The following is a 19,952-nucleotide window of genomic DNA, read 5'->3' as shown; positions in this document are numbered from 1 at the left end:
CCTCACCATCTCACGAGGTCGGGTTTAAGTCACACACCCTCCACCCATCATTCTCAGACTTCAGCTCTTACCAATCTCTGCCCTTCCTACATCATTACTCTAGCAGTCACAGTGTGTGACACAGCTCAGCATTCTATTAAATAAATACCAGTTCCTTACTGGGACTCCTGGATGGTTCAGTCGGTGGAGTCTGACTCTTGATTTCAGCTCAGGTCATGATCTCACAGAGTGTGAGTTCGAGCCCCACATCGGGATCTGTGCTGACAGCTCAGAGCTTGGAGCCTGCTTCAGATTCTGTGTCTGCCCCTCCCCCCCCCCCCCCCCCCCCCCCCCCCCCCCCCCCCCGCCCCATGCTCTGTCTCTCTCAAAACTAAAGAAGCATTTTAAAAAATTAAAAAACAAAAAAACCCAGTTCCTTACTAAGTACTTACTAAGAGTTGTGATCTTGGATCATTTAACCTCTGTGGACCACTTCCTCATCTAAAAAATAAAATCTAAATTAAGACTTTTTTTTTTTTAATTTTTTTTTTTCAACATTTTTTATTTATTTTTGGGACAGAGAGAGACAGAGCATGAACGGGGGAGGGGCAGAGAGAGAGGGAGACACAGAATGGGAAACAGGCTCCAGGCTCCGAGCCATCGGCCCAGAGCCTGACGCGGGGCTTCGAACTCACGGACCGCGAGATCGTGACCTGGCTGAAGTCGGACGCTTAACCGACTGCGCCACCCAGGCGCCCCTAAATTAAGACCTTTTAAAAGGTCCTCACCTGTTCTAAAAATCCTCTAATTTTGTATACTGCCATATCCTGTTTCACATATTAATTTCACTTCTCATATTTGATTTCAGAGGTCCTGAAGGGAGAAAGTATAACCTGTATTTCTTCCCCAACTTTCAAAGCAACTTATCCCAGGGTGTGGCTGAAGAAGATGCTCAGTAAATGTGACATTAAAACGGTCATCTGCACCAAGATAGAACGCTTCAAAGAGCCGAGTGTGAAGCCAAGACCTATTTCTTTCTTTCTTTAAGATTTTTATTTTTAAGTAATCTCTACACTCAGTGCTGGGCTTGAACTCACATCCCAGAGATCAAGAGTCATGTGCACTGAGCCAGCCAGGCACCCCTCAAGACCAATTTCTAAAGCAGTCTTGAAAACTGATAAAGGTAGTTAGTGCCAAATGAGTAGAAGACACCTAGACGACCCACTGCTGGTTCTTTTCTAGAATCAAAGGTCTGCCTTGACAGCAAAGAAAAGCCACCAACTCTAGAAAGGAATGAGCACAGGTTTGAGAGCTCAAAATGGTCTCTTAATTCGTACGCAGCATTGCCTGAAGCACAGGCACATAAGCCCCTAAATGACAGATCTACCTCGGAGGTAAGCTCAGATGTGTTATGCGCTATAGGGGAGAGGATTCAGGGGCCTTGTCTGGTGGAGAACCCCTGGGACTATCTGAAGCCTGCACTACAACGGCAGGGAAATTTAGGTTCATTTCAGCCACGCAAGGCTGAAAATTGCAACAGACCAATTCCTTCCATTTCTATGCCCCAGTGCCCTTCTTCTCCTCCCCTCCAAAAAAAACAAAAACAAAAAAAACCACACACACACACAGACAAGGGACAGTAACAAAGGAGATATATTGAAGCATTCAGTTCTATTTTAGGTTTCCAGTGAAATGTTTTCATTTTTGTCTCTTTTCTCAGAGCAGCACGAGTCAACATGTAGAAAGAAAGTAAAGAAGTGGTCTACTGGAGGATGGGGTACACCTTAACCAAAGTTAACCAGGTGCTCCAAGACAGTGAGAGGATGTAATCTTTCTGAACTCTACTCGGAGGAAAAGGGCTAAGCCCTTTTCTAGGGGATTATCTTCAAATAAAATGTATTCGATGCCCATATGTACACACACCCTCCCTTACCAAAAGAGGGCAAATATAGCCCTATTTCAATCATGTCAAACTGGTCAATGCTATTCCAGCCACTTATACACATGCTTTGGCTCACAACTAACATCCTTAAGAGCTATCAAATCAAATCAAAGCCACTCAAATGAAACCAGTTACTCCCTGAATAATCAAATGGAGAAAACACTGCTTTTTAAAATAACAGTTCTTAAGACAAAGCAATGTCCCTCCTCTTCACTCAGCTGTTCCACAGAATCATGAGACAAAGGGCAACTACTGTATTAGCACTTTTTTTTTTTCTTTTTGGAGTAAAGCCACAAGATTACTAACAAACAGCTAACGGTCACCATTCAAGGGTAATAATGACATTATGACTTCATGTGCCAGTTATCTACCAAATTGGAAAGAAGCAAATATATGTATTTTTCTCTTCCCAAAGAAAATCTGAAAGTGAATGTGAGCACTGTGACTCACTTTCTCTCCCAACAGAACAATTTCTGGGGGAATGTTAAACAGTACCCTCTTCTCTAATTATAGGATGGGAGAGAAGGGTTTCACACTTGTTCATGAACTTACCAACTGAAGCTGGAGAACTTACAAGATCCTCATGGTCTAGGTCTAGGATAAACTTCAGTGTTAACACTCAGGGAAAAGCTCTTGCCTAAAAACTCTTAAAAATAGACCTCAAATCCTTAGTTTTGTTGCTTTAGTGCTAAATATGTAACAGGGTAAACGTAGAGGAAAATAGGAACTACCAGGCTTCTAGGTTTAAGTTTCTTGGGTAAGCTTAATGGAGAAATCTAAGTTTGTATTGGGGGGCGGCAGGGAAGGCCCCACAGGGTTTCGTACAAGCAACAGATACGGGTAGTTGAACAGCCAACTGTTTAAATTCCACTATAGTTAATGTTCACTGTTATACTGGTTTCAGGAGTACAATATTCGAGTAGCCAATCTTCCGATGATACCACATGCTGGTTATCTGTTGAAAACAGTAATCACCTATGAACACATCAAATTACTCCTCTGTACACCAATGAAAGAGTAATTTAACAGTTCAAGTTATGTCTCGTCCCTTGCTCTGACTTCTAGTTAAGAAAACAGAACACATATATTACCCTAAAACCTATAGCTGGTTCTGTCTGCTGACAATTCAGTGCTGACTTGGAGAATACCCTGAGAAAGCTGGGCATCACAAAAAACAGTTCTGAAAAGAACACACTTTCCTTCTCTTTCAAGGGCTCTTCAATATTGCCTTCTATGAAACACAACCCAACATCAAGAAACTACTGAGCAGGTAACTTCAGAGTTGAACTCTATGCCTCCGGCAAAGAGAGCAAAATAGTAGCTACCCACAGGTCTGAAGGACTCAAAAGAAAAACAAAAAACAAAAAAACCCGTCCTTTTGTAGGGGATATTTCTACATTTCCATTTTGTTCCTCTTTGTAAAATTCTCATAATTTTCATTCAGGGGTAGTAAACAAATGGGTGGCAAACCCCCAACCATCAGACTAGGCTCAGAGGAAAAAAATGTCGAAAGTTGAGACGCAGTGAACATGCAAACACTCAACTTCAGGTTCTCCTCATGCAGAGCTGACACATTATTCGATAACACCCACCCTTGTAAAAATAAATTACATACCCAAAAGGGCAAGCTGCTGCCGTCAATTGGGTAAACAACATAATTACCATGTGCCAGGTGGAAAGTGAATCCTCGTGTAAATAGTTTGGGCTCAGAATGAGCTGCAAACTGTAAAGAAGCTGATTTTTAAACTGTCAGCAGGTTTCTTTTGTGCAATTAGAGTTTAATACAGGGTAATTGCTCAAGTTTCTTTTGAGAAAATCGCCCTGTGACTTGTACAACAACGCAACAAACTTCAGGATTTAGAACTCCACTAGTTTTCTCACAAAGAATAAAAATACACTGAGGTTCTTTAATGAGTTTTGGCATATACTTCTAACCGCCTCTCAAAACTAGAGGAAATTAATTTCTAACCAACTAGCATCATGTTCCAGAATGCAAAACCTTGACTGTGTAAGACAAGACTGAGTGCTTTTACATAAATACTTCAAGTCTTTAAAAAAAAAATCCCCTAATGCTTAATAAAACTGCAAAATGTATCAGTCTACTCCATACTTCCTTGTCACAATCACGCTGCTCTGACTTTACGTGCAAACGACAAGCAAACAGAGATACTGGAGGCATTCACACAAAGGCAGTTAAAGACCATACATCACACCAACCGTCTTAAGTCATATTTAATATTCCACTCAGCATCTATCTCAGCTATCCAGAGCGCCCGATGGTAAATGGTCAAAGCGGGCACTGAGAAAGCAGGAGCTCGGCTTCTTTGTGTGTTATCAGGGTAAACGAAAGTAGGGGAGTACAAGGGGAGGCCATCTCGGCATCTGCGTGGCATCACACTTACCTTGAGGATGTCCCCCCTTTTGAAGCTCAGCTCGTCGTCAGCAGTAGCTTTGAAGTCATATTTGGCGATGGCTTCCATTCTGGGCGCCGCTCAGTGCTCAGCAGCCTGAAGCCGGGGGAAGGGAGTCTTCCCTGCTGAAGCCACCCAGCGCCCTGGGCTCGGCCTCGCCGCTCTCTCGGGACCGGCTCGTGCACTCCGGGACACACAATGCCGCCCTGAATCACAAGAGGGATGGTTGAGAGAAGTGGCCAGCACCGAAGGCGGCCCCGCCCTGCCAATCTGCCTGCCGCCCCAGCCCCCACGCCCCCTGGATCGGCCCGCCTCCCTCCCTCGCAGGCAGGAGCCCCGATCGCCTCCTTCCTCTTCGCAGGCTCGGCCCCCAGGCGACTGACAGGCCCGCCGGCCAATGGCGGCAGGCGCTCGAGCTATTCCCGCACACACTTCCTCTTCCTTCCCGCTGGGTGTGCGCGGTGTTCAGGAGGAGCCGGCTGAAGACCCTCTCGGTCTCCGCCTCTCCTCCCTCGCCCCTTGCGCTCTCAGCTCCTGCGGCCCGAAATGCAGTCCACCCAAAGAAAGGCTTCGCCCTGCGGACGGCACCCAGCCTTTCCCGGTTACACAGGCCTATCTCCTTCCTTTCTCCCTGCCGACCTTTCTGGTCTTCTGAAAATGTTCGGTCCCCTATCCAGTCAAAAGCAAGCAATTGTGGCTTTGGTCTTCAGCTGCTTTATTTAACTGTTCTCGGAAACTAACCTTGGTCTGCTCCTAGGAAAGCAGGTCAAAGTGAACCTAGGAACTACTTTTTAAAATTCAATTTGCTGTTCTGAGCAAGGCAGCTCTCCCTCTATCGCTTCCAGACTGATCGGCAAGCTCAGTTAACCAGAAATAGAGGAGATCCAGCGTCAGAGCCTTTTGTTGAAGACCTGCTCTTGCCTAAGGCTCCTTCTCCCCCGAAGACCCCCAAGACTTTGGACTCCAAAGAGCCCTTGAAATAGAGGTCCAAAGTTCAGCAATTCCAGAAGAAGCTTCGGCATCACTTCTCACTACCGTAAGGAGCAAAGCTTAAATCCTAACTACACTTGAAAGGAATCCCCTTTTCCGAATCTGAGCTGCCAGATGTCTTATGGGGGGGGGGGGGGGGAAGAAAGTGCAGGGAGATGGTGCCAGGAAGTCTAACAAATCTCTCAGTCAACCTGGGAACAGCTGCTTCTCTCAGCACCAAAGGAATACTAAGATGAACCAAGTTGCATTTTTGCAGGTAAAGATTCTGTAATAACCCTTAGGTAGTGTACTAGGTGATGGTGAACTGTGGGCAGTACAATCACTGTTGTAAAAAAAAAAAAAATCTCCAGGCACCAATACGGCCACAACCTAGACCTTTGCGTAACTAAAGGAAAATAAAGCCCCATCTCTGTCTTCAGTTACTGTTGTCATACAGGCTAAATAAAAGCAGAAAACAACACGGGACATCGGCAGAATGGGGACAGATTATTTATAGTGACACCGTTCTCGGATAATTACCACCTAGCAGAGAGCTCATCTGAGGGGCATGGGTGATTATCATCCTTTGTTCTAAAGTTAACAATTGGGGCATTAATCAGGCATAGCTGCAAAAGGACTAAGCAGTAAATCAGCTGGGAATATTAAGATTAGAAGAAAATGAGCATTACCAAAGAGGACAGAAATCACCTAGTAATAAAAAGTCCTTTAGTCAAATTCTGAAAGCCAAACATTCTACTGCAGGTAAACTAATCAACCAAACCAATGTTTATTCTATCAGGCCATGATATCCCATGTGGGGCTGGCTCTAAGAGAGGAAAGTAAAGAGAGAGCTCTAGCAAATAATAATAAAAAAAAAATACAATTAGTATCAGTATTTATTTATTTAAAATTTTCTTAGGTAATCTCGACACCCAACATGGGGCTTGAACTCATGACCCCACGATCAAGAGTCACATGATCTACTAACTGAGCCAGCCAGGGCTCAAAGTATTTATTTTTGTGTGTCCTTAAACCCCTTTATTTATTCTCTCTGTAGTTGCTTTTTTTAATCAAACTAACCCATGTATATAATTTTGAAAGTCACAGATTTTGAAAGGCTTATTAAAAAAAAAGGGCAGTTCCCCACCCCAACACCTACAAGCAATCACCCTCAATTCTGTTTTTAGCTTTCTTTTTGCACCTACAGTATTTCTAAATAATATGCTTCTGTTGTTTTTAAATTTATTCCAGCCATGACCTATTGCTTGCAAGATGTTCACCCCCGACAGTTTCCCCTTGCCCCATCCCAGTAATACCACATATTCCGGTTTAAGCAGTTTCACACTGCAAAATATTCTTCACTGCTGATTTAAATATATTACAACCAACCTTCCTTTCTAGTATAATCCTTTACTTTTTCCCGGCATTAACAACTGCTTTTCCTTCTTTGACTACTCTCCAATATGTGTACCCATTTTTATTTTTTTGCAAAGGCTTCAAAATCTCTGTTATGTGCCTGTCAATGTTTTCTACTGAGCATTTATTTTAATTGGTCTCCAGGGCTGACTGTTGGAACCATGTATCAGTGATGGGAAACCTAAGAATAACTGAGCAGATCTAACAAAAATAAGGAGCTGCATTTTTGAAAAAGAAATCAGAAAAATCGGACAGAAACTCAAAGCATTGTCATTGTCAAGGTGCTATGTTGCAACAGGGCGCAAACTTCTATTTCATTCGGGATTTCAGACAACTGCAGTGTAACCAACCGAACAGCAGCAGCATAAAAACCAAGACAGTTTTCAACACTGGTTTTCCTGTTACCTAACTCATCTACCACAGGTTTCCTAGAGAAAGCATAAACAGACTAACACTCTTGAAAATCATGTTTCAAGTAACTACTGCTTTGTGAGATACAGTTTGAGACAAATGAAAACCAGGCACAATCAATACTTCTGTGGCTGTGCCAAATAAAAATTAGCAGCTCATGGAGAAGACCTGGAGGGGTCAGCTTATCAGGCCAGCCACAGAAAAGAGCACTCAGGCTATTCAACGGGGTGTGTTTCATTAAAAACAAAACTATCTTATACACAACACTAATGACTAAAAGGAAGAAAGCTGAAAGTGGACACAATGTATAATGATTTCAACAGAGAAGATGGGTGGAGAGTACACTGAACCCTAATGAGAATACTTCGAACTGTTTCAGCATACACCCTTCCTTCAGTCCATCACACACAGCAAATTCTAAAGCAAGTGCAACTTGAATCGTTCATTTCAAGCAACGTGCACTGAATCCTAAAATGCAGTCTCCTAAAGGTATCTGTAGGATTTGTTCTCCTTCCATTTAACTCTTCTTCCCCAAATTTACAGAAAATAAAAATACACAACACTCACTGGGCAATATCACTTAGTGTTAAGGCCCCATGGTCTCTAAAAGCAGGTTGATCTGGGTTGAACTAATGACCTTGGTGCTTACCGGCTATAATTTTGGGCAAGCCCCCCCCCCCCTTTTTTTTTGCTGGGGGGTAAGCCTTTTAAACAAGCCCCATTTCTCATTTGTAAAATGGGGATAGTATCACCTACTTCATAAGATTCATTCACCATTAAATTAGGTAATATAGATAATATACGTGAAGTGCTTTGGACAGGGCCCGACATTAAGTCATTCAAAAGAAGTTAAAATGTGATTCTACTTAAAACAAAGAAGATGTTCAACTTCACTAGTTAGAAACTGCAAATTACAACAATGAGATTTCTTTCACCTACTAGTTGCCCAATTTTTTAAAGGTTTATAATATTTAGCCTCTGCAATTCTCTGGTTGAACAGACTCCCAGGCTCTTTATTCAATGTTCATCCCCTTAACAATTTGAGCTGCTACTATATGCCTGACAATGTGCTTGGTATTGGATTGTAATAATAAAACCATCACAGAGCACAGGAGCAGGGAATTAATCAGTTCAATCTTTTTGGAAAGTAATTTTATAGTATCTACTGACAATTTAAAAATACACACCCTTGAACAAGCAATTCCATTTCCTACATTTATCTTTGCTGAAACAGTGACAAACACCATGTGCAAAATACATATATACCTGATCAATATCCATGAGAATGTCTATGAAATATATTTCTATATAAATACTAAAAGATATTATCAAGTTAAAAACAAAAATGAAGAAAGATTCGTTTACCCCATTTCTGTAAAGCAAAACATTATTTATCAGCATGTGCTAAAGAAAAAAAAAAAAAAATCAAAGGGTTAACAATGGTTATCTCCGGGAGCAAGGTCACAAAATATTTTCATTTTCTGTATCATATACCTCAGTTATATTTTCATCACTACTTTTATAGTTAGAAAAAACCCAACACCGGGACGCCTGGATTCCTGAGTTCGAGCCCTGCATGGAGCTCTCTGCTGTCTGTACAGAGCCCACTTCGGATCCTCTGTACCCCTCTCTTTCTGCCCCTCCCCCGTTTGCACGTCCAGGCGTGCTCTCCCCCCCCAACCAAATAAAATAAACATTAAAAAAAAGAAAGAAGGAAAAAACAAACACCAAAATCTTACTGGTGTTCTGGAGTCAAACCTGGATTCAACTGTCGCTTTACCACTTGAGTAGATAGGGAACACTAGAGAAATAACTTATAGTCTCTAATTCCTAGTTTCCCTAAGCTGGAAAATGGGGCTAACAGCATCTACCTTTTAAGGGCATTTTGATGATTAAAAGAAATAGCCCATGGGGCACCTGGCTGGTTCTGTCAGTAGAGCTTAGAGAGTGCTACTCTTTATCTCAGGGTTGTGAGTTTGAGCCCCACATTGGGTGTAAAAAATACTTAAAAAAAAAAAAAAATTTAAAAATCTTAAAAAAAAGGGGCGCCAGGGTGGCTCAGTCGGTTGAGTGCCCGACTTCAGCTCAGGTCATGATCTCACAGTTCCTGGGTCTGAGCCCCACGTTGGGCTCTGTGCTGACAGCTCAGGGCCTGGAGCCTGCTTTGGATTCTGTGTCTCCGTCTCTCTATGCTACTCCCCTACTCACACTCTGTCGCTCTCTCAAAAATAAAGATTAAAAAATTTTAAAAAATATATTAAAAAAATAAAAGAAAAAATCTTAAAAAGAGAGAGATACCATGTGTAAAGGCCTTCACAGAGTCTCCGGCGCAAAGTGCTAAGAAGTGTTAACTGGCTAGTATCACCAGTACCTTTTCAAATACCAGGCCACTATATTCTTACATTGTCCATCTTCCATCTGCGTACAAACTTAGCAGAGCATTCTCGTAGGTAAATTAACAGCCCTATTAAGTACAAAGTTTAAAATTAAATTGCTCCACATCACAGTCCTAACAATGCTCACATACTTACGCATATAAAGACTAATCACATCTCTCATCAGTTACTCTGTTTGGCTTTTAAATATTTACTCTGTATATACAGAAGGTGTGATTTTAAATGGACTAATTGAAAGCCGCATTCCACTCCATCCTCATTATTTTACAGCTGCATTCTGCAGCAACAGTCTTGGTCCTTGGACCCGTAGCATCAAAACCTCCCTATTCAGAGACTGATTCAGTGTGGGGTGCCTTCTGGAGTTCTGCAAAAGGTAGGGGCCTTAGGCCCAGAGCCTGATTTAAAGTAAGACTCACGGTAATTCTCATGCACGCTAAATTCGAAGCATCACTGTTGTACTAGAAGGGCGCCTTAACCAGATTTTAAACTTTGCATTCCACACAATGCTCTACAAGGTCTTTGCATAAAATGAAAATAATGCGTGTTCACTTGGCTCAACTAGGAAAAAGCCAACTTTGACAAATAAAACCAAGGACTCCCAACAGCCATTCAGTAGTGCTGGAAAGTTCTTCTGAATTAAGCAAGTAACTAATTTCTCTCAGCAGAGCGCGGTGAGTCTCTACTCCGTATTACTTAATTTCTCCAAAATCTATTACTCTTCTGGTCTAGGTAACAATCAGAACTGCTGCAGCCCAACAGGCAACATAACAGGATTTTTCTCAGAAAAATCGCTAAGTACCATCAACTAGCGGTATTTAAAACCTAGCAATCCCTCAGATCTGAATACGCTTGCTAACGAAGTGAACTCCCTCAAGCATTTAAATGCTTGCTCTTAGTATCAGAAAAAGCCGATTATAAGAATTAACTTCGCTTTTTACCTTGGGAATTCAGAAAATTTTGAACAAGGGAAGGAGTAATGGAACACAAGTTATTCCTCTCTGTCAAAAAAACAACAACAAAAAACAACAAACAACCCCTCAACAACAATAACAAAGATGAGTAGTTAAAAGAACCTTGGTAAAGAATTCATACTACCACAATGGCCGGGTTTTAATTCATCGGCGGTCTAAATAAATTCCATTCCCTTAAATATTTCACGTTATCTTAATTCTATTGTAATATATAGGTCTATGACTGGTTTTTGTTTTTCAACATTAACCACTTCCCACTAAAAGCCAAAAAGAAGTCAGATGATGAGTGGGCCCCTGGGTGGCTCAGTCGGTTAAGCCTCCGACTTCAGCTCAGGTCATGATCTCGTGGTTCACGAGTTCAAGCCCCCAAGCAGGGCTTCTGTGCTGACAGCTCAGAGTCTGGAGCCTTCTTCCACTTCTGTCTCTCTCTCTCTCTCTCTCTCTCTCTGCCCCATCCCTGCTCTCTGTCTCACAAAAGTAAATAAATGTTAAAGAAAAAAAAAAAAAAAAAAGTCATACAAGCCCCAAATTGACCCAATCTTCCTTACTAACATGGGAAACCTAGAAAGAAAAAAGAAAGCAGTCACACAGTACAATGTTAAAATGAAAACAACTAAAACACAAATAACACAAGCCAGCTACACTGTGACCTACTGGTGGTATTGATTACTTACGGATGAACTCAATCCTTTGAGCCTCCCCGTTCCCAGGGGGAGAACTTAAAAGTCTAGGCAAGGTTCTCTGGCAACTCTTCTGGCTGACTGAAGGAACCCATAAAGGAGGAAAGAGGGTATCTTCCCCAGAGAGAAAACGGACTCTTTAAATGAGGGAGAATACGAATTGCACCAAAGGTCAGAAACCTAGAAAAATTATGCCCAAGAGGGGGACAAAAAGGAGGAAGGGGAAGTAGATTAGAAAGAAAAAAAAAAAAAAAAAAAAACGGGGGCAGGGAGGAAGCAAATGACTTGCATTACACGAGTAAGCATTTAGTGTACTCAGTGAAATGGAGAAAGGAAAGACAACTACTGGAGAAGTGCAAAGCGAAAAAGTGAGACAGGAAAGCCAAAGAGACTATGCTAACTTCTTTCATGTGTCTTTTAGGCTCGTTTCCGAGGCAACAGAGCCAAAAGATAGACCCCGAGTGCCCTTCGGCTCCTCTGCAAATCGGACTTTCATAATAACTCCCTAAACAAGCTATAACTCCTACGGCTTATGTTTAAAAGAGCAAATGAAAAGTACCAGTGCTTTTCTAGCCTCTCGCATTGAAATCATTCCTCGGAACATTTCAACCAACTGCTGCTTGTTGTTCTTTACAAGAATTTTTCAGAGGATAGTTTCAAAAATTAAAAAAAAAAAAAAGCGACAGACGTAAAGGCATCTCAACCGGCTCCAGGAACAAAAGGTTCTCGCTCATGGTATTCATAGGGTTGGTGGGGTCCCTCCCCAAATTCGGCCTAAAGACACCAGGAGATGGTGACGTGGTGGCCGTGCAGGTCGAAGGAGCATCAATCACCACATATGCAGCCGCTGCGAATCCCCCGCCTCCCGGGCCAAGTCAGACTGACTCACAGAATGAGTACCCAGGGCTCCCGGGCTTCTCCCGGGCCCCTTCTGCGCAAACCCTCTCCAAGAAAGCGTAGAACTTAATTAGGAGCCCCCGGCCCCCTGCCCCAGGGTCCGGGGCTGTGAGCCGAGCGAAGGGCCGGGGGAGGACGGTGCCCCAGGAAGGAAGCGCTCCAAAAGGGGAAACGCGGTGCCCGGAGCCCCGGGGACTCCGTCCCCCGCCACAGGCCTCCCCACTCCGAACCCGAGCCCCGGCAGCCCTCGGTAGGCTCCGGCCCGGTCCCCGCGGGCCAACTACCGCTGCGGAGCGGGGGGGAAAGAAGCACCGGAGCAGCGCCGCCGCCGCCGGCCGCACTCACCGTGGCGCAGCTGCTCCGCTCCGCGCCCGGCCGTCCCCTCCGCAGCGGTGCGAGCGGCCACCGACCCCGCTGCTGCTCCCCTAGGGCAGCGCCTGTGCCCGTCGCCGTCACCGCTACAATCTTCGTCGACACCGCCGTCGCCGCCGCCGCCGCCCGCTCGCCGAAGCAGCACAGCCGCCTGGCTTCCGCTCCTCGTCGGGGTCCCGCGAGAACTTCTCCGCGCGGCCCCGCCCCGCCCCGCCCCCGCGAGACTTCCCCCGGCGGAAAAGCGCAGAGCGCAAGCGCTCCTCCTCCGCCCGGGTCGCGCAGGTAGCCACCATCTAGCAGCCTAGGCGCCTGCGCCAGACCGCCCCGCAGCAGGTGGCACCGCCGTGGCTCCGCCTCCGGGTCGCTGTAACCCTTTCGGTTCCGAGGCGGGTAAATTACAGCCCAGCCCTGAAGGGGTGACTCTTCACCACACCCTAATCACTTCCCTTTTCTTGCCACCAAACCGAGGCAGTTGGCGGGGAGTGGTGGTGGGGTGCGGAAATCCCCCTCCAGCATGAAGCACTCCAAATAGAGGACCAGGTTTTGAAATATTTGAGAATCCGGTCCAAACTGCAGTGTTAGGCGAATATATTCTTTGCTCGTTGATCTAATCAAGTGCTTGAAATATGCTAAGCGTAGGTATGAGTATAGGTGCTAGGTATAGAAGGTACAACGATGAACAGAAATCCTAGCCCTCAAGCAATTCAAGGTCTAGAGGGGATTAAAAGTAAACAAAAAAATGCCGTATGTAATGTTAGAATTATTTGGGGGAATGCTGAGTAAGCCAAAAAGATGCGAGGAAGGACCGCTACTCTCATCTCGGAATAGCCTTCCCTGAAAAGGTGAATGATGATGATGTCTGAGCTGAAGACCAGTAGGAGTTCACCAGAGAGGTGGAGATAGATGCATTCCTGGCGAAGGGAACAGCACGCATGTACAAGGAACGGAGGCGTGACAGAGTCGTGTTCTGTTCAATGCTAAGTAATTCCTATACCAGGGAGATAAGTAGGGTAGCGACAGATGAGGCTTGAAGAAGTAATTCATATTTTTCAGTTCCAAAAGCTCTTTCCAATTAAAGAGAACAGAACGTATCAAATGGTAATGTTCTCCCTGGAAGCCAACAAAATAGTGCTGAGAGGAGAATGACAAAACATCTGATTCTATAGAGAAAACAAGCCATCGAAATAAGGAAAATGAATTTTTCTTTCACCAAGTGATTATTGAGCATCAACTCCACGCAAGGCACTATGGGAGGGAATAGATGAACCCTCCAAAGCCTCTGCTTTCAGCAGTTTGTCATCCAGAGGAGAGTTGCCTAGTCTGCAAGGCAAAACAGCTGGCCTTACTTAATTCCCATTGAACCATATATAAGACTTCAGAGGAGAGAGCCAGTTACTTGGTGCTCAGGTAATCAGGGAGGGCTTGGTGTTTGAACTGCAACCTGAAAGCAGGGAGGAAAGAGTGACAGAATTAGCCAATATTTCAGATTGCCCAGAGTTTAGTATTTGGGGTGGGGGGAAGTAATAAGAGGCAAGGCCAAGATGTATGGCTTAGGGTTCATTGTCAAGCGATTACCAACCTCTGAAGGTTTTTGAGCTGGACATGTCTGATATGTAGTGAAGATAATAAGAGGACTATCTATTTACTACCTGGAGTATGCTAAAGTCATAGCATTTCTACAGGGTGGATAAAAATATCCCCATTTACAGACTCAGAAACTGAGGCTTTGAGTTTAGTCTCAGCCTAGGCTTAGAAACTAGGCTTCTTAACTTACCCAAGGAAACCCAATTGTAATAGACCCAAGACTTGAACTTAGGCCTGTCTTGTTTCAAAAATCCATATTTTTCCAACTGTGATACTTTATAATTACTTTGTAATTCTAGAATGATGGCCAAAAAAGAGAGAGAGAGAGAAATGAAAGGGTAGGACTTAGCTGCTGAGCAGAGAGGAGAAGGAAGCGAGGGAAGAGTTGCATTTCTTTGGTTTGAGTAGGGAGAACAACAGAGAACTTTGCCAGTCAAGGGGACTAGCTAACTGGGTAGGGGCGGAGTTGTGCAGGGAAGGGGCAGGGAAGGAGATAAGGATGTCCAGTTTTGGAAATCGAGAGTTCATCATTCTAGGAGACATGCAGGTGGAAATGTCCAGTATGCTGTTGAAAACCTCAATGCATTCATTCGTTCTCCCCACAACGTTAACCAAGCAACTACTTTGTAGAGAGCGGAATGACCTGTCACAGAGCTTGTAGCCTAAATGGGAACATACCATCGAGAGTATGACATTTGCAGTCCAAAGTCCTTAGCACCTTTGGGAGCATACAGCGGGGGACCTGACCTAGCCCAGGGAAGGCCAGGGAAGGCTGAGGAAGAAGTTTTGAGACTCTGATTAGCCTGAGAGGAAAAGAGCATTTTAGGAGAGAGGACGGCATGTACAAAGCCCAGACAGTAAGAGAGGACTCCCGGAAGCCATCTCACTGGGGTGATGAAGAATGTGGGACGTGGATAAAGCATTTGGAGAGGCTCATGCAAGGCTTTTTCAGTGCTGCTAAAAACTAGGCACTTTTTCCTATAGGATGTTGAAGCAGATGTGGGCCACGGTCGGATTTTCATCTTCAAACTACTTTATCACTCTGCCCGCAGAGTGAAAATCAATGAGAACTAAGATATTTATCATCCACAAGACAATAATATCTCAAGTTCCTTGCAAGACCTTTATGGATCTGGCTCCTGCCTGCCAGCCCCACTCTGTCTCCAGCTAACACACACGCTCCACCCAAACTAAACCATGGAGGTTTCCAGAAGGTACCATAAGCTTCTGAGTGTCCATATCTTGGCACATGCAGTTTCCTCCGCTCAGTTGGAGCCACCCCACCCCTTTTAGGCCCTCAAGCCAGTTTTAGGGTTTCTTCCTCACAATTCCCACAGTCCCTCCCATCTCATGGCAGCATTATTTGCTCAAAATCTTCCCCCACCCTCCCTCCCTTCTAATGCTCTACAAGCTCCCAGAGAAACAGGACCATCCCTTTTCACATCTGTATTCCCAGCTCCAGCACAGTGTATGGAGGGAATAATGGATGGATGGATGGAAAATAAATAACAGAAGTTGACTAGAGATAAAGATGTGGCTGCTTTTCTGTGTGATGTGATATTTGAAGCTAAGGAAGTGGGTGAGATCTCAAAGGAGTATAAATTTCTAAGACAACAGGGGGAAAAAAGTATGCACTTCCTTTTAAAAAAGACTCAGTATATCTATGCAAAAATATATGCATACGGACCAGATTTGGAAGAGAACATTTAAAAATAAAAACAAATGTCTTGAAATGAAGCAATGTTGGTTGACTTATTAAAAAACAACAACAACAACAATACACACACACACACACACACACACTCACACACACAAACCCACCAAAACAAAACAAAAACCCCACTGAAACCTTCAACATTTGTTATGTGGTCTTTTCCACAAAAATTCTTTTCAACAGACACAGACTCAGAAACTTAAGAGAACAGTTGCCCAAGATCATTCCATGTAGAGAAAATAAACCGCACTAGAGGCAACAGCATTTGGCATGCATGTGGCTAATGTTAAATAGCAAAAAGACGGTTGGAGTGAAGAGTCAAGTTGTGAGGTCAAAGTCACATCCTGGTATGCAAACCTGTTGTAACTGTAGCAAAACGTGCTGATTACAAACTGGCCACATCAGTCACTTCAGAATGCATAAATTAGTCGCCAAAAAAAAAATCTCTCTTTTCGGTTGGGTTGGGGTTTGCGATTATTTTTAGTCGTCAGAAACGGTTTCTCGCTTTGCATTTTGTGAATTGTGGTGCTGCCGCCTGCCGGTAAGAACTGGACATTACCCTGGCGTTTACTGAGTCTTCAAAGCCCAAAGGAAACTGACCTAGCAGTTGATCCCCTAACTTAGGAGCAGCCTCCAGCCTGTCTCAGGCTGGTCCTCGAAGCCCACATTTCTGAACTTCTCTTTAGTGGGAAAGAGCCAGGCAACCAGTGACAAGTGAAACTTGGTCATTGAAATTCTACTCCCACCTGTTCAATTGATCTTGGAAATTCTCATCTTAGAGTTTCCTTTGGTCAAGTTGTGAGCCAAGGCTTTGTAGGCTTCTCAAGCTTCGAGCGTGGCCTCTGATGCTGAGCCTGCCAGTGTGGCAGCTAATCCTGTGACTTCCCTTCCTCTACCCCCGACTCCATTCCTATCACCTAACCTGGTCCGCATCACCATCGTTTCTGCAGGGTTGCCCTGGCCTGCTTACTGATCATCCTGCCCCCTTCAAAATCATTATCTACATGGCAACCAGAGTGGGCTCTCTAACTACAAATTGAATTGAGGGCATAGATAAGGTTCAAAGTCCTTAGCATGCCCCATATGGTCCTCTGTGGCTGGCTCCTGCCAACAATTCCAGCCTCGTTGTCTCCACCCTTCTGAATGACGTGCAGTTCCCCGAATAACTCTATAATTCTCTTACCTCCATGTTTTTGCACATACTGCTCTTTTGGGCCCGAGTGCCTCCTCTCCCTGCCTTCCCCAGAATCACCTGGCTCCTGTCTTGTCATTTAATATTCTATCTAGGTGCCACCTCCACCAGGAAGCCTCCCATGATGCTCTGGTCCTGCCAGTGCATTCTCACAGCACTCAGCATACTGCATTGCTGACAATTTCTCAAGACCATATGTTGGCCATCAACTTACCTGTCCTGCTCCCCGTTAGACTATAAGTTTCAAGAACAGGTACCATATCTTGTTTTTCTTGGCTCCTCAAATAAAGTCTGACTCTAAGTAATGTGATCCAGCATGACAAGTGCTCTAGAAGCACACGGACTCAGTGTTAAGGGAGTCCAGGAGAGAGAGATAAGTTGGAGATAGAGAGTCCAAGAAGGCTTCATGGAGGAGGTGATAACAGTCGTCTTGAAGAATAGCTAGTATTCCATTAGGTAGAACCATAGAGGCCCTTCTGGACCAAAGAGCAAGTTTATGGGGTACCTGGGTGGCTCAGTCGGTTAAGCGTCTGACTTCAGCTCAGGTCATGATCTCGTGGTTCATGGGTTCAAGCCTCGCATTGGGCTCTGTGCTGACAACCTGGAGCCTGCTTTGGATTCTCTGTCTCCCTCTCACTCTGCCCCTTACCCACTCATGCTCTGTCTCTCTCTCTCAAAAATAAATAAACATTGGGGCGCCTGGGTGGCGCAGTCGGTTAAGCGTCCGACTTCAGCCAGGTCACGATCTCGCAGTCTGTGAGTTCGAGCCCCGCGTCAGGCTCTGGGCTGATGGCTCGGAGCCTGGAGCCTGTTTCCGATTCTGTGTCTCCCTCTCTCTCTGCCCCTCCCCCGTTCATGCTCTGTCTCTCTCTGTCCCAAAAATAAATTAAAAAACGTTGAAAAAAAAAATTAAAAAAAAAAATAATAAATAAATAAACATAAAAAAAAAAAGAGCAAGTTTATAAAATGGAGAAAAGAGCCAGCAATTCTTTTCTAATGTTCTTACATTTTAACACACAAGAGAATCCCTGGGGATTTGTTTAAAATGCAAACTCCAGGGGCGTCTGGGTAGCTCAGTCGGTTAAGTTTCTTCTTGGATTCTGCTCAGGTCATGATCTCATGTTGTGAGAATTTGAACCCCACGTCGGGCTCTGCGCCTGCTGGTGTAGAGCCTGCTTGGGATTCTCTCCCTCTCCCCCTCTCTTTGCCCCTTCCCAAAATAAATAAACTTGAAAAAATGCAAACTCCAGTACCCTAGAAATATTTAGCTCATTAGGTCTGGGCAAGTCCCAGAAATATGCATTTCAGGAGCCTCCTGCTCTACCAACTGAGCTAAGTGGGCACGCTAGAAATACACATTTTAAATAAGCAGCTGCAGGTACTTCTTTTTTTTAAATAATTTTTAAAGTTTATTTATTTTGAGAGAGACATAGACAGCATGGGTGGGGGAGGGGCAAAGAGAGAATCCCAAGTGGGCTCCATACTGTCAGCACAGAGCCCAATGAGGGGCTCGAACTCACAAAACTGTGAGATCATGACCTGAGCCGAAACTGAGAGTCAGATGCTTAACCGACTGAGCCACCCAGGTGCCCCATTGCCGGTAATTCTTAGGCTATTCTCTGGGCCAGACTTTGAGAAGATAATGCTTACTGAATAAATGAGTCATGGGGATTCTGGAATCTTCCCAATAGGTCCTAGATTACAGGAATCAAAATGTGAATTGCTATGGGCCAAGAGAAATTGGGAACTCATTCCCCTGTGCACTCCCTTGGGATCTTAAGCTGCCCGCAGCTGAGAAATTCCAGTAAAGGCCGTTGGTGTGGCCATTATCTGGGTGAGTAGCACTTGGCATCACGGTGTAAATAAATAAAAAAATAAAAGCACAGATAAGCAAATGGACTCTGTTTTGACTGCTCTCTATAGCAATGCCAGAGTCAAGTTCAGAGCAGGCTAGCTCTATTCCTTCTGTTTCAGTTTCCACATCTCTCTTTCACGAGAACACAAAAGATGGGAGCGCCTGGGTGGCTCAGTTGGTTAAGTGTCTGACTCTTGATTTCAGCTCAGGTCATGATCTCATGGTTCATGAGATTGAGACCCACATTGGGCTCTGGTCTGACAGTGTGGAGCCTGCTTGGGATTCTCTCTCCCTCTCTCTCTCTCTTTCTGCCCCTTTCCCACGCTTGCACATGCTCTCTCTCTCTCAAAATAAATAAATAAACTTAAAAAAAAAAGAGCACAGAAGATGAAGTCAATTCCATTTTAGCTATGAGCTAAAATACAAGTGATGTATCCAAAAGGTGGAAATTTCCCCGCTGTTCCTACGCCTACAAGAAAGAAACATTAGCAATTTTAATACCAGGAATTTCCTCTGATATTGGTTTTATCATATTCTTTTAAGTAATAAAACATTCTGCATATGAGACTCTCCCTTTTCTTCTCCCTTAAGATTCTTCATTTTTAAAAGTTTATTGGAGCCTCTGATGTCCTTTTGCTTTCTAATTTTTTTTTAATATTTATCTATTTTTGAGAGAGAGAAGGAGAGTGTGAGCAGGGGAGGAGCAGAGAGAGAGAGGGAGACAGAGGATCTAAAGCAGGCTCTGGGCTGTCAACACAGAGCCCGAGGTGGGGCTCAAACTCAGGAACCATGAGATCATGACCTGAACTCGTCGATGGTTAACCAACTGAACCACCCAGATGCCCTTAATTTTTTTTTTTTTTTTTACAAACTGAGTATTAATTAGACAAGCATTACATGGACAAACCCCTTATTTCATGAAAGATGAAAATATTAAAGACTAGCCCACAGGTATTGAGCACTAATTTGAGGCCAGTGAAAGTCTGAAGGCTTTATGCACATTATCTCATTAGTCCCCACAATAACCACACACAGTAGATATTATGACTATGCCCATTTTATTGATGGGGAAAGTAAGTGTTTCCATATGGAGGGGGTAGTCAACCATGTCCAATGTTACCAGAGAGGATGGGCAAGAGGTAGTCAGGCAATCATTGAATTTG

The 19,952-nt window shown here is 44.2% G+C and overlaps 1 protein-coding gene across 1 annotated transcript in view; it reads right to left on the bottom strand.

Annotated features, from left to right (window-relative positions):
• Window positions 1–12,629, bottom strand: part of GRB2 (growth factor receptor bound protein 2) — a 73,766-nt gene extending 61,137 nt beyond the window's left edge. The window contains exons 1-2 of the mRNA XM_058705101.1: window positions 12,418–12,629; window positions 4,324–4,538 (exon numbers count right to left, since the gene is read on the bottom strand). Of these exons, the coding sequence (XP_058561084.1) occupies window positions 4,324–4,401 (78 nt within the window). The 5' untranslated portion in view covers window positions 4,402–4,538; window positions 12,418–12,629. The remainder of the gene's footprint in view (window positions 1–4,323; window positions 4,539–12,417) is intronic.
• Between the last annotated feature and the right edge of the window lie 7,323 nt (window positions 12,630–19,952).

This window comes from Neofelis nebulosa, chromosome 16 (assembly GCF_028018385.1).
Source record: "Neofelis nebulosa isolate mNeoNeb1 chromosome 16, mNeoNeb1.pri, whole genome shotgun sequence".
NCBI classification, from domain to species: Eukaryota; Metazoa; Chordata; class Mammalia; order Carnivora; family Felidae; genus Neofelis; species Neofelis nebulosa.
This window is presented reverse-complemented; position numbering and strand designations above follow the sequence as displayed.